The following is a 13725-nucleotide window of genomic DNA, read 5'->3' as shown; positions in this document are numbered from 1 at the left end:
CTCAATCTCTGTTAATATGGCAGTGTTTAGGCAGGATCTCTCTTAGACATTGTAGGCTGCCCGACTTAACTTACAGCCATTTGATGAAAAAACCTCTGTTTTTACGTGTTCTGTTGTGGGAAAATGTGATCCGTTGAAAGATGAACCAAAGCAATGGAGATCCGAAGCAAGGCTGCTTTATTAAAGTACTCTAAAACAGTGATCCCTGGACTCCCAGCCAACCAGATCAAGAGCACCGAATACAGATTGGCAAAGGATTGTATAGAAAAAGATACATTATCAGTCATGAATAATTATTTACATTTGCCTAGATAGGAAAAGCCCCCAGCTCTATATCAACAGTAAGGTAATCACCTAAATCCAGACTTTGAGGCTGGTGCCTTAGTCTTGCTCTTACCCTTGATCTACATTCCTTCGTTATTATAAGTATTACAAGATGAGCCCTTTTGCACTGCCTGACATTTTTATGCCTTCTTATCTGGCTTCTGCTTACTTCCTCAGCGTCACACCCACTAAACTACAATGCCAAAACTTCCTTGATTTTTTATATAATTACATTTTTAATGCTTGCACAGGAATATGACTTTAAACTGAAAAATCAGTTCTTAACTAAAAAAACTAAAAACAAACCTACCTTTACAGATTCAACCAAACCATAGTTTTCTAGCAAGCATACATGGGATCAGATCACGCGTCACACTACACTTTTCTTGCTCTTTCTGTGGTTTAATGTATCCTGCAAACCACAGACTAGGGGGAAAACCAGAAAAAGAAACAAATCATGGCTTTTGCTTGTTTGCTGCTAAGATTACTGTAGTGAGTCTACTCAACAATTTACTCAAATCAAGGGCAAATACTCATAATTTAACTGAAAAGTCTGGATTTTCCTGACTCAGAAACTGCATAATGCACCAGCTCCCATTTGAGGCCCATGGGTAGAAAGACACCATCTCTGGGTCTCCATTTTATAGCATTTTCAGTAGTTCAGCAGCTTCATTTCTGTTCCCTAGGCTAAGAAAGAGGCTTTCTCTTGTCAGCTGAGTTCAGAACACTGCTGAACTTGTGATAAAATTATGGGCTTAACTATTGAAGCAACATCTTTTCTCTCCTCCTTTTAAAATTTCAGTTCTAGCATTGCTTATTAAAATATGGGGGTAAGAATATTCTTGCATTACATTTTTAAAGATGACCGGGCTCTATCTCAGAAGTGCAAAATACGGTGAGAAGAACTTAGATATGTAGCTGGAATAAAATGCCTAAAGGGGCTAAATACGCAAGTGGAGAGAGGAGAGACCTTGGCTTCAGTCTTCCTTAATCGACTTCTGCTTTTTTATTTGAGGATGTATGAAGTTACGAAGTATTCTAGAGAGTGAGATCTCATCTCTCTATTACCCCGTTACCACTTAGGCTGCTTCACTGTCCTAGTAGTATAACTGCTTAATATCATCTTGATGGTTTCTTATTCTGAAGATACTATCTGCTGTTATTGGTTATGTTCTTTGCTTTTAGGATGGGAGCTTACAGTGTCCAACCTGCAAAACCATCTATGGGGTGAAGACTGGCACCCAGCCTCCTGGAAAAATGGAATACCACCTCATCCCCCATTCACTGCCAGGACACCTTGACTGTAAAACCATCCGAATTATCTACAACATTCCACCAGGGGTGCAGGTGAGATCCCTAGACAGGGGTCTCAGGAGGACTGCAGTTGCAACCAAGAGCATAGGGGGCAATCCAGTATTTAGGTTTTGGGTTTTTTCCCCCTCCTCCTGTGAACCACCTTTAAAAAGTGAAGCCTCCTTCAAATCATGTTCTACTCTGGTGGCCTCATAGTCATATCCATGCAGTTTTCTGGGCAGCAGTACAGAAGCCTTTAGCCACCAGCTTCTTCCAAGATGATTTTGGCTTCCCAGTGTAGCCTAAACTGTTAGCATAGCTTAGAAGTCTCCAATCCAAGTAGCTCCCAACCCAACTTAGCTCTCAGCCCCTACAATCTCAACTAGGTACTGCCATCTGCTGAAGCTGAATTTTCTTTAGAGACATCTAAAAAGAGGTTTTAGTTAATTTGTATGATGGTTGCCTTGGTTGGTTGTGTACTGTCTTTTACCCAGAAATAATAATATTTCCTATTCTCTCTAGGGAACGGAGCATCCAAATCCTGGGAAGAGTTTCACAGCCCGGGGTTTCCCTCGACACTGCTACCTCCCAGACAGTGAAAGAGGCAGAAGGGTAGGAGATATCTTGATATTATAGCAAATAGAACAATGTGTCTCTGGAACAGGTCTGGTTATCAAAAAAAAGTATATTCTGATCTAGGGCAAGAAACATCAGAGAGTTTCATCTGAGCAACTTACACAACTTTTGGTTATGTTTCTTTGGATCCTATGAAGGAAATAGAAGCCTAGAAAGTAAAGAAGGATTGTATTGTAGTTGTTTCTAGCCGACAGAGTAGCTGAGGCTGATGGAAATTGTAGTTCAACCCTTTGCACACACGCCCCCCCCCCCCACACCTGAGAATAATTATATATCAGCAGTGGAGAGGAGACCTGATTTGCCTGGAAACAGTTTGTTTGCTTGTCATTTTAGTAATGTCGTTCCTTTCCTCCAAATGCTCAAGGAGTCATATGGGATTCTTTCTCTCCTTCATCTCCTTTCCCTTCCGAATTTTATCTTCAGAATAAGAGGGAGGAAGTAGTCCAAAGCCAGTCAGTAAATTTCATGGTCTCCTCGGTCTTAATCCAGTGTCTTCCCTATTGAATGCTCCTTTTGATGTGGTTGACATTAACAAGAGTATTCCCCTTTTGGAAGAAGAAGAAACCTCCTTTCTGTCTAAAACACTTTGTAAGAAAGGTTGAAGCAGGAAAGGCTTCGGAGATAGCCTCTATTAGCGTTGTAATGTTATTTCAGCTATACAGATCAGCTTGCAGAATTTATCCATATGTATTAGGTTGTCAGGTTCAGCCCAAGAACAGCAGCGAGACAATCCAGTATAGTTCAGTTCCTTTATTAGCTTGCACCTAATAGACAGAATCTCACCAGATGAAACCTATGCTAAAGCAACTAGTGGATATACCCTGTGAGTCTCTAGGGAGGGGCCAGCCTCATCCTCTTTGTCTTCCTACACTCTTGTTGTGGGCTAAGGAGGCACTTGCTCTGGAATGGCTCCCCCCCCCCCTTGAACTTCCATTCCAGAATCTTCATGCCATCCATTATATCGGTGGATTTCTATGCATCAGAATCCAGATGTTTGCAAGAATATCAGTAGGAAAAAAATCGCAAGTGATTTTGTTTGTGATCTAGGCCCCTTCTGGTTTGGACACCCAACTCTTCTCACTCTCATCCATTTCCTCCTGCAGGTGCTGAAACTGCTGTTGGTGGCCTGGGATCGAAGGCTGATCTTTGCCATTGGCACTTCAAGCACCACTGGGGAATCTGATACAGTGATCTGGAATGAGATTCACCACAAGACGGAATTTGGGTCTAATCTCACGGGCCACGGCTACCCTGATCCCAACTACCTAGATAATGTACTTGCTGAGCTGGCGGCTCAGGGCATTACAGAGGAGAGTATGATGCAGGAGAAGGACTGAAAGTGTGGGAGGAAAGGGGAAGGACTTTGTCCTAGGGGCGGAGCAACAAGTATAGCAGCGTTTGCATGGATCACGCTCCTCCCTCTTCTATTGTGCCTGCTCTGTCCTCTCATCCTCCTCCCACAGGCCTCTTAAAAGGCTCAGCTGCGGCTATGCAGCAGTGGGCTTGCTTAAATGAGGAACTCCCAGCCTGTTCTCATATGCGGCCCACAGCACCTGACTAATAAAAAGCAGACAAACCTGGGAAGGTTTTTCTTGTTCCTCTTGAGCATGAGGAGGAGTGTCCTGATGAGGCCTGAGGTTATATTAACCTTAGTACCCACAGCTGCTTTAGGTTTGTATCTCAAAAACCGGGTTTTGTCCCTCTCTGAGATGCAGTAGCATCTTGTGCCCATGAACACCAAGGGATGGCATTAGGGGGCAAGCAGCTTGGAATGGCAGAAGCATTTGCAAGTCAAGAAGACGGCTTTGTTTCAGAAGTACAGAGGATTGAAACCAGCCCTCGACCCTTCTTGGTTTTTTTTTTTTCCCTTTCTTCCTTTCTTGCCCAGCTAGGTGCCTGGTTCCATGTTGTCATGTCCCTGCTGCTTTCATGTCATGGGCTCACTGTGAGTCAGATACACACTGTTTGCTGGTCTGGTACTTCACTCCCTGCCAGCTTCCTTTGTTGAGAGGCTGCGTCTGTAGTTCCCATCCAAGATAGCTGAGCAGGAGGCCTCTTATTGCTCCTTAGTGAACTAGACTGGAAATTCATTCTCTTGAATGCATTCCAAACTGGGTCAATGCATGCCAAATCTCTGCGGCCCACTTCAGAGCAGATGAGAGCAGAATGAATTAATTGCAACTTGTATTTGGACTGAACGTGAAATCGGGGCAGTAAATCTCTTGGGTCGTGCCTGTCTCCAAAGCCAAGCCCCGTTTTTGCTCTTGTAGTTGGGTGTGCTGGATCAAGCTAGGCTTCTGTTGCAATCCAGACTAGCCCTCTGGGTCAGGTTGCATCGACTGACTTCCCAGATCAATGCTGAGTCGCGTGTCCCAGTTTTGTTTGTGAATTGCATCATTGGGAGGTGGTTTTGCGTCTAATCTGTTTCTGTTGGGGGCTAGAATCAACAGAGTTCAGGGGGTGGTGAAGGAAAGACACTTCCTGTCTTTGTTCCCACAGTTCTTGGTGGGTTCTTTGAACTATCTGTATGGGGGAGTCCCGTGGATACTGATTTGACTTTATTTACCTCATGTTTGGGGGATTTGTCACATATATTGTGTGTGGGTGTATGTATGTATGTATTTGTAATGAATGAGAAAGACTTTGAGGGTAGAATGTGTAACACAGTGGTACTTAAAAGTTAGATGTGGAGGCTAAGAACTGCCATTGCTATTGATTGCCATCAAGACCCCCCCCCCACACACACACCATTTTGAAAGGTCTTTGCCAGGGTTAAAACCATATGGAGTCTGGTGATTGGGGCAGGCAGGATATGGATATTGTTACCAGTAGACACCAGTATATCTACACCTGCATATTTGATCCAAATATCCCTCGCTCCTCACGTATTTTATTTTAATTAGTCCTGAGGCACTATAAAGACCTCAGCCATCTTTGAAATCTCAGTGAAGTAGGCTCAGGTGAGAGCATAAAAGAAATGAGCAACTTTGTGGAGTTGACCATATGCTTATCCAAGTGGGTAATGGTAGATGTGTGTAAGAGGAAGAGCATAGAGGTTGCACAAGGATAATACTGCAGTGTGTAAATATTTAGGAGCTCCTGAAGTTCTCATTTTCACTGGTATTTTTTTTCCAAGAAGATGGAAACATGCTCATAAGCTTGCTTTCTTTGGAAAAGTGGAAGTATGTTTCAGTCTTCTCTTTTTTGGACACCCTGATACAGAAGTTAAAACAATATCCTGCTTGCTCTTTTCCCAGCACTATGTATCTCCTACAGTTCTTAATAGTAAGAAGGACTAGCAGATATCCATAGTTCTGAAGTGTCCTGGCTTCCATCATGCACAGAAATCCCTTTTGTGGTGAATAAATGAATAGGGCATTTCCCAGTTGGATTTGCAGTCTCACCCATCTTGTCTTAGTGGACAAGAACAAATTTCCCTTTCAAGGTTTCTTCATACCTCCCCCGTGCACCAAGTTTCCTCTATAACCATGGCATTCCCTCATATGCAACTTAATCTCCAAGATAAGGGAGAGGGTTGGGAAGTAATTTTCCTGCCTTCTCTCTCTCCCAATGGAAGAGAGTCAATTTGCTTTTTTCCTTTGTATTGTTTCAGCTGATTGGTTTCTTCTTTTAACTCTCCAGTTGTTGTGATTTTTTAAAATTGCGTCATAGAGAATAAGCAACCCGATGCAAGACTCTTATCAGGAATTACAGTTTTTGGTTTCCACTTTTTGGGTCCCAAAGCATATGGCCTGGGTGCTGGTAGTGGCATAGGGAGTGGGAGGGCGGGTTATGGGAGCCATATTGTATATTGTTTGTCGTTTGTGAACGGTGCGTTTTGCCCGTCTCTTAGTTTGTTGCCTTGCTTGAGGATGGCACCCTTGGGGTGTAACAATAAAAGGAAAATTCCACTGCCAGTTTGAATAATGTTTCGTGTTTGTCTTTTCTAAGTCTGTGCCTCTGTCTTTTGTTTATCTCTTTCTGTTTCAAATGTGAATGTGTATAGTTTACCTACCTGGGAGAACCAGGGTGGGGGGCATTTTTTCAGTCACAATAAAAATAAATGTTGGAGCATCAGATCAACAGAAAGCAACAACCGTTACTCATTACAAGTAGCAGTGGAGAGGTCCTGAACTTTATATAGAATACAATCCTTCATTATTTTGGGAAGAACCAAAATTTCACATTTCAGGGTCAGAAAATGACGTGAAGAGGAAAAAAACAAAATAGAGTTATAAACAAACTTGGAATGTATTTATAGAGAGGTTCATTGTCAAGGGCTGTAGAAGGTTTTCCTGAGAGTTTTCGTGATGTTAGTTAGACTGCACAACTAGCAGAAATTAAGCAGATGTACCTCTTTCCCCCGAAGCTAAGGTTGTAATACTGGAGAAAGCTGGACTTGCCGAATGCTTGGCTCTTGTGCAGCGATTACAGTATCAAAGGCTGGCCAGAACTGGGTCAAACATAGACAAAATCCAACCCAGACACCTGATGAAAAGAGACTGGGTTGAATGTTGTTTCTTTTTGCTTTTTCCTCTCAATTCATTTCGTACAACTTGGAATTATATTCTGTTTTGTTTGTTTCCTTGACAAACACAAAATATTCCAGGCAGCCACACAGTTGCTCTTCTTACTACCTTAACTTTAATTATTGCTGTTAGTTGGGAGCTTTTCTCTGGTTGAAAAGAAAAATATCGGAAATTAATGTTGAGTATCTATGAAAATTCAGAAAAAAATGGGTGGGGCTGCTTTGGGCTTTCAGAGTCAAGAGTTCAACTCCACAGCTGTTCATTCTTCTCTGATAGTACTCCATGACCCATCTAGAGACTAATTCCCTGTCTTTTTATTCTGTCATGGTCTCCATTACCAAATTATTCCACGCATATTACACGATAGCATGAATCATGGAATGGGAGGATAAATAGGTTAAGTATATGTTCAAGTTGTGGCATTTATTTTCTGAATCCAAAGACATTCTTATGCAAAAGCCCTGGCTCTGATTTTAGCTGTCAAAATGTTTTCTCACTGAATTTCTACCTATGCATGTTTCGGTTCTTTTTATATAACTGAGTGCTAAGTTTTTGCATCTTCTGTGTCCTTTAAAATGGATTCCTCACTGCTCAGAACAATAAGCAATAAACAGGACAATGAAATACGGTAGAAAAAACTTTCAAAGGGTTGATGTGGCTCTTTGACTACTTCCTAAAGCTCCTTTATGCAAAATGCTGTTTACTCAAGTGTATTCCTGTTAAATTTGCTTGGTATGTTTTTAAAAAGAGCACAATATATATATTTTTGCAATTTGGACTATATTTTAATGCATTATTACTCATGCAATTTCCTCTGCTGGATCAAATAAACCAAATACATGTGATTTTCTAAGTGGCCTGCTGTGATTTTCAGGCAAATAAGGGGCTGATTCGTAAAACAGGAAGAAAAAGGAGGGCAGGCACTGTGATTTAAAAAAACAAAACAAGAATGAGAGTATCTCAAGGGCTTGTAAAAAATAATTTATTGTGTAGAAGCCCAACAAGGGCACCACAAAAGCCCATGTCCCAAAGCTGGACTTTCCTCCCAGGGGTAGGGGGGCTGACTCATTGAGACATTGTGGAAAATTCCTTTTTTCTATCACCCTTCCCACGAGGATATGCATTCTTGTAAAGAAGAACTGGGCACAGAGGTCCTATTCTCAAGGGAATAAATGGTGCTAATGCACCAGTCTTGCGCTTTACTTGTAGGGTCGGCTCAAGCGAGCGGGGGAGGAGGAGGAAAAGCAAGAGACTTGTTGAAAGATAAAAGCCCTCTCTACTGCCCTTCATCTCAGTACTTTGTATCACTGAGCAAGATCTAAAATGTGAAGTTGCTTTACATTTTCTCCTTTGTCCTCCCCCATTTCCTTCCTTCCTTCCTTCCTTCCTTCCTTCCTTCCTTCCTTCCTTCCTTCCTTCCTTCCTTCCTTCCTTCCTTCCTTCCTTCCTTCCTTCCTTCCATCCATCCATCCATCCATCCATCCATCCATCCATCCGATATTTCAAAACATTGCCCCGTCTACCAAAAAGAAAAACGCTAGCCATGCCTAATGTTCTAGGCAAACTTTATCTACCTCATGAAAAGGGAAATTAGGACTCGCTCTTATTCTCCTAACTGGCTTCTACAACATTGTCTGCAAAAATCTAGAATATATGTCCTGTTAGATCCTCATATTATCCATTTTAAGTTTACAATTAGGGGATAGGGCAGAAAGTGAGTTTTAGCTATGTTGCACTATCCAGATATTTCTAAACTACAGGTGACCATGACAACTTTTCTAATCTTCACATGCTGCCAGAGCTAACTAAATGCATGAGAGAAAGAAAAGAGAATTAGCAGTAATTTTTCCAAAGTCTAGAATTGCTAAGCATGAAAGAAAATGGGTTACAACAAGGGGATTTTATTCAGTGATGGGATGCAAGAGGAAAGAAGACTTAGCTATGGTAAAGATCTTTACCATTAGTGGTAAAGATCAGCTCTTGTTGACCTTGTCTGAGCTTAAAAACAAAAGATCTGGCTAAAAAAGCATTTGGATGGGAGACCACTAGGAAATCCCGGGGGGGAAATGCTAACTTGGAGGGTGGAAAAAGCACCCTGGAAGAATTCAGTGACAATCTTTTCAGCATTACTACCAAAAGAAGTAGGTTGACAAAGTGATCAGGAGTTGACCTCAACTTGGACACTCGTCAATAACTGTGAGCGGGCCTTGGATTCTAGATAACTTCCTACAAATTGCCATACAGCTCTTTCTCTACCCAATAATAAACCTAAAGGCAAAACCTAAAGAGTGTAGATTGTCACGAAATCTGGGAGTAAGGCTAGGTAATGGTTTGAGTGTGTTGCATAGATTTTACTAATACTATTCATTGCTGTTTTCAAAATGGCTCACGTAACTACTCATTAAGGACCTCAGATAAAGGCTAAAAAGTAGCTTCCCCATGTTCTTTTGAACACAGAAGGGATAATCCTCTTGATTTAAAATGGGAAGATTTTCCATGCAGTTTGTGCAATCTGCTATAGTGATGCGATAGTTCTTGTCAACCCTGGAGGCTGAAACAGACTAGCATAAGTTGCCCAAGTGTCTGTGTTTGTGCCCATAGGCTGTGTTCTACAACAGCCTTCCCTAACCATGGGGCCCTCCGAATACTTGACTTCAACTCCCAGAGTTCTCAGGAATGACCATGCAAGGTGAAACGTTCTGGGAGTTGAGCTCTGCGTATCGAGAGGACATCTAGGTTGGAGCAGGTTGTCCCGCAGAAGATACAGTAAACTCAAAAAAAGCAGATTTGCACACGTTTATCAGGCAATGCTTGCGCCTCCCCATTTCTGACTGCTGACTTCCCGGAGAAGTGTGCATTGCCCATCTTGCAACCTCTGTGCTATTCAAGGAGCTGTAATGAAAAGGAAGGTCACCCCACACAACATGCCTGTTTTGTACGAGGATCGTTTCCAATTCATTCATACTACTACCGATTTGGGCATGGTGTGTCAGTGTAAAGCACAAAAGCACAGACCAAAAAAATGATATAAATGGTTATTTACAAGCTTTAGCTTTATCACTCACCATGCTGCTGGCCTGGGATTTTGCACATGGTCTGAAAGGCTGTCAAAGTAGCCTCAACCAAATGCATCATCTTCACCAAACTTTCAGCGTGAATTGCATTCCCCATGGTGATGTTATGATCTCTCCCCAGCCTTTTGAACATCATTCGTCAGAATCACAACTTCCTTCGGTATGTCCATGTAACCCCCCTAATCCACCCACCTTCTTAACCTGTAACCTGCATGCAACAGAAGGACACGTATGGAATTAATTTGGGTGCCGGGTGCCCTTGAGCCAATCCACACATGTGACTGTTCCTCTGTGAAATGCCGGAGTTGCTGCCACTTGATGTAGACAGCAGCAGTCCAGGTGGACCAAGGGTCTGGCCCAGGGTAGGGCAGCTGCCTCTGTTCCTAATAGAATGGAAAGCACAAGGGGAGATTTCTCATCCCTGATTTTGCATCTACCTCCTGACTACAGGGAAAGAAAGACATAGCAGAAAAAGGAACCCTGTAGCTGTGCTTGGGATTATAAATTGCCTGTAATAAGAGATGAGTAAATGTTCACAGCAAAGCTTGTTAAAATACAGCAATCTCAAACCTTGGACCCAGTCAGCATGACCAGTTCTGGGAGCTGAAATCCAGTACGTGTAAAAGTCACTAGGTTAACAATTTATAATATTCCCTTCCACTAAACTGGTTGTTTTTCCTGCTCTGACTGGATTGTGTCCTCCATTTCAGCTAGGAGGCCATAGACAGGATTATTTGACATCAGACATGTCTCCTCTCCCTCTATCTTGCTAAACTCCCTTTTCTTGTACCTCTTACATAAATGGACAACTAGACCAATTAAAACCGCCAAGCCAGCGGTGGCGGCAATGGTGACCCCAGCTGCTTCTCCATTTGACAGACCCCCACCAGCATCCCCACCTCTCTTCAGGTAGTGAAGCATATCATCAGGGCTGGCCAACTTCCATAGTTGAGTCTGAGGGTCCTTGATCCAGGTCTGATCCCCATTGCCACTTGTAACAAGGATGATGTCAGCTGCAATGAAGCTGATGGCTGGCTTGCGAGTGAAGGGTGGTAGCCGGGCTTGAGGTAAAGGCTTATCTGTGAAGCGCCCAGCTTGGACACAGTATTCCACTTGACACCCATCACTGATCAGAGCCAGGTGCTGGCTAAATCCTGCTGGACACCTCTTGAGGTATGGGTCATTTTCTGTTCCATTATGCAATCCTGCCAGTGGGTTTCCAATCTGGCAACTAAAGAACCCACCAAAGGGCACAGAGTGCAGCTTTCCCCTTTCATCACTACTCACACAGACTTTGAGCTGGTCAAAAAGCTTCAGTGGGTAGTACCTGGAGGGACAGGACTGGGCATTAGTGACAGGATTGGTATTCTTGGCGCTGAAGAGTCCTCCAAAGAGAAACGCTGAGTTCTCAGGGATTGGGCCTCTTGCTGCACACCAGTAGGAGCTAAACTGCACTTTGGAGAGTGTGAAAATGTCTTTGCAAAGCCACTTGCAGAATAGCTTCCAAAGAAAGCAATCCTGTTGGCAATCCAAGTGGCTGAATCCTTCCTCACGTTGTTGGGACCTCAGTTTGATGGAGGTATAACCCAGAGGACAGGAGAAGGCTCCGGTGAGGGGGTTCTTCTGCTTGAGGGCTTGGCAGAGCATGTCAGCATCAGGGCCTTCTAATTGAGCACACTCTTGGTAGACTCCTCCAAAGGTAAAATTGGTTGCTGTCCCTTCACAGGTGCCATCATCCACATTGGCATAGAAGTTGAAGTTGGGTGAGGCTGGATTTATGCAGCCAGGGTAAGTGTTGAACGTATAATAGCGGTCAATGGCAGATTCTACAGCCTTGGACAATTTTTTCAGAATGGGGATGGGCAGTCCTGGTAGATTGTTTGGGGTGATGAAGAATGGCAAAGGCAAGCCCCAACGGTCAAGAGCCACCAGCTGGTTGGTGATGCTTTCTTGCCAGGTTTTCAGGGTAATCCCAGGATAAAAAGGCACTCCCCCAAAGCTCTCCACTCTAGAACTAGTACAGTTGCCTTGGTATTGCTGGGTGAAATAGTTGTCTACGCCTGCTGAAATACTCACATTAAAGTTGATGACATTTTGGAAAGAGATGCCAGCCGCAGCAGTGATAGCACTTCTCATGGACCGATCATCTTTCACAAAGGTAGATTTGATATAGTCCTCCTGAACAAGGCTGGCTCCAATATCTATTCCTGTGAGAACATGAGTGCCATAATTCAGCACTAAGATTTCAGCCAAGTAGTTAGCCATTTGAGTCTTATTTTCCTCCAGGTGGCTAGCAATGGTGACAAGCTGCTGCTGGAAGCCTTCATCTAACTTTGCTGTAGGGTCCATTTTTACAGAGTACATCAAATTCCTGATCTGAACTTTCGCGACCACAGACTTCTCTCTCACTTGGTGAGTTTTCACCCTGCGGAAGTCATTGGAGAACCTGCCATTGATGTAAGAATAAGACAGTTCTGCATTGATGGAAACAGCAGTGGTACATTGGTAATCCATCCAAGACTCAGTGATCTCTGAGTTCATCTCCAGTGAGCTTTGTTTAAGAGCAATGGTGAAGATTTCATTGGGGATGATGTAAGCCCCATCTTCTGTAGTTTTGCACAAACTGTAATTTAGGTTCATTACTCTACCCATATCCAAGTTCCTCAGATTATCCCAGCCACCTCCAGGAAGAACTTCCATTGTAGGACGGTTCAAGACTTGTTCGCAATTCTGCAGTCGAGTAACAGGAGAATGCCACCCTGGTGGTTCTTGTGCACAGCATGTCCACATTATGAACATCAAAGAGAGAGAGATTGCTGTAGAAGGGCCCATGGATGCAGCAGTGCAGAGTGCTAGCATTTGAATGGTTTAATCAGCCTGTTTCAGCTGCGACTAACCTAGCAGAGACTTCCTTCTTATGCTAAGATCAGGAATTGAAACATGAAACATGCTTTGGAATTCCATCTACTACCCAGGTCAGAGGCAGCTGTTAATACTGTCACTTTCCAAATTAAAAAAAGGAAGCAAATGAAAACTTGAGTATCTTTGCCGTTTATTTATTAAATGATTTGAGAAAGTATTACAGATGTAGGCATAAAAAAAACCAGGAGAGTTCTATTTGATCCCAGGTAGTCTCAGTACCTCTCAAATTTAGTATTTCACATTTCCCGAAACCTTCTAAATAAGATTTCTTCTAACAGATTTCAAATGCAAAGTGTTCTGTTCCTCTTTCCTTGGCCCCATATTCTAAGTAACCTATTTTCACAGCCTCCTTTCACCATATGAGAACTGACCATCCAAATTCATGGACTAGTCCTTCATTTGCTACTATTTCCAGGACATGGCAGTACTAACAACAGGATTTGAAATCCAGGACAGAAGGGGACCTAATAGTGAGAGAATAGAGTTAGTATTGTGGGGAAATGAGAAAGAGACCATGACTCCCCCCACTCCCCCCCCCCCACAAGGATGTATAGTTGCCATTTCTTATTGCTGTAAAGGGTGTGATAATATAAATTGCTAATATGATGACCAAAGGACCATGGATGGACAAAACTGATTGATTCACATCTGAATCCAAACTCTTGCAATCTGCCATGTACCAAACTCAATTATACTTCCATTTATACTTTTCGGGATTTGCAATGCAATTCTCCAGTCAAAAAAGCATGTTAGTGAAAATAGCATATAAAAATATTACATAGATGAAATTGGTTGCAAAAACATCTGCATAGATTTGCATACATTTCTTGGTGCAGAATACTTTTTTTTTTAAGTCACATATTATGATAGGAAGAAATTAATTGACTATTGAAAAAATGAGAAACTGAGTAGAGCTGAAATGGATTTGTTCATCCAAAGGACATATG

The 13725-nt window shown here is 42.7% G+C and overlaps 2 protein-coding genes across 2 annotated transcripts in view; one reads left to right on the top strand and one right to left on the bottom strand.

Moving 5' to 3' along the window:
* The window catches only part of DTX4 (deltex E3 ubiquitin ligase 4), a 33773-nt gene extending 29655 nt beyond the window's left edge, over nucleotides 1-4118 (top strand). Inside the window, exons 7-9 of the mRNA XM_007440211.4 lie at nucleotides 1510-1671; nucleotides 2140-2229; nucleotides 3357-4118. Coding sequence (XP_007440273.1) covers nucleotides 1510-1671; nucleotides 2140-2229; nucleotides 3357-3590 — 486 coding nt within the window. The 3' untranslated portion in view covers nucleotides 3591-4118. The remainder of the gene's footprint in view (nucleotides 1-1509; nucleotides 1672-2139; nucleotides 2230-3356) is intronic.
* A 5962-nt stretch (nucleotides 4119-10080) lies between these two features.
* On the bottom strand, nucleotides 10081-12968 carry MPEG1 (macrophage expressed 1). Its single transcript, XM_007440212.3, has one exon. The coding sequence runs from the start codon at nucleotides 12713-12715 to the stop codon at nucleotides 10517-10519; it is 2199 nt and encodes a 732-aa protein (XP_007440274.3). The 5' UTR covers nucleotides 12716-12968; the 3' UTR covers nucleotides 10081-10516.
* Nucleotides 12969-13725: the final 757 nt, after the last annotated feature.

The sequence above is a fragment of the Python bivittatus genome, unplaced genomic scaffold, assembly GCF_059951505.1.
Source record: "Python bivittatus isolate LINGU-HERP-01145 unplaced genomic scaffold, Pbiv_v1 ctg000480_np1212, whole genome shotgun sequence".
NCBI classification, from domain to species: Eukaryota; Metazoa; Chordata; class Lepidosauria; order Squamata; family Pythonidae; genus Python; species Python bivittatus.
The sequence above is the reverse complement of the archived record's forward strand: the minus strand, read 5'-3'. Positions and strand labels throughout refer to the sequence as shown.

Bases quoted from the DNA above. Each gene is read 5' to 3' on its own strand.
- MPEG1 (XM_007440212.3), bottom strand. From the start codon at position 12,715: ATGCTAGCACTCTGCACTGCTGCATCCATGGGCCCTTCTACAGCAATC.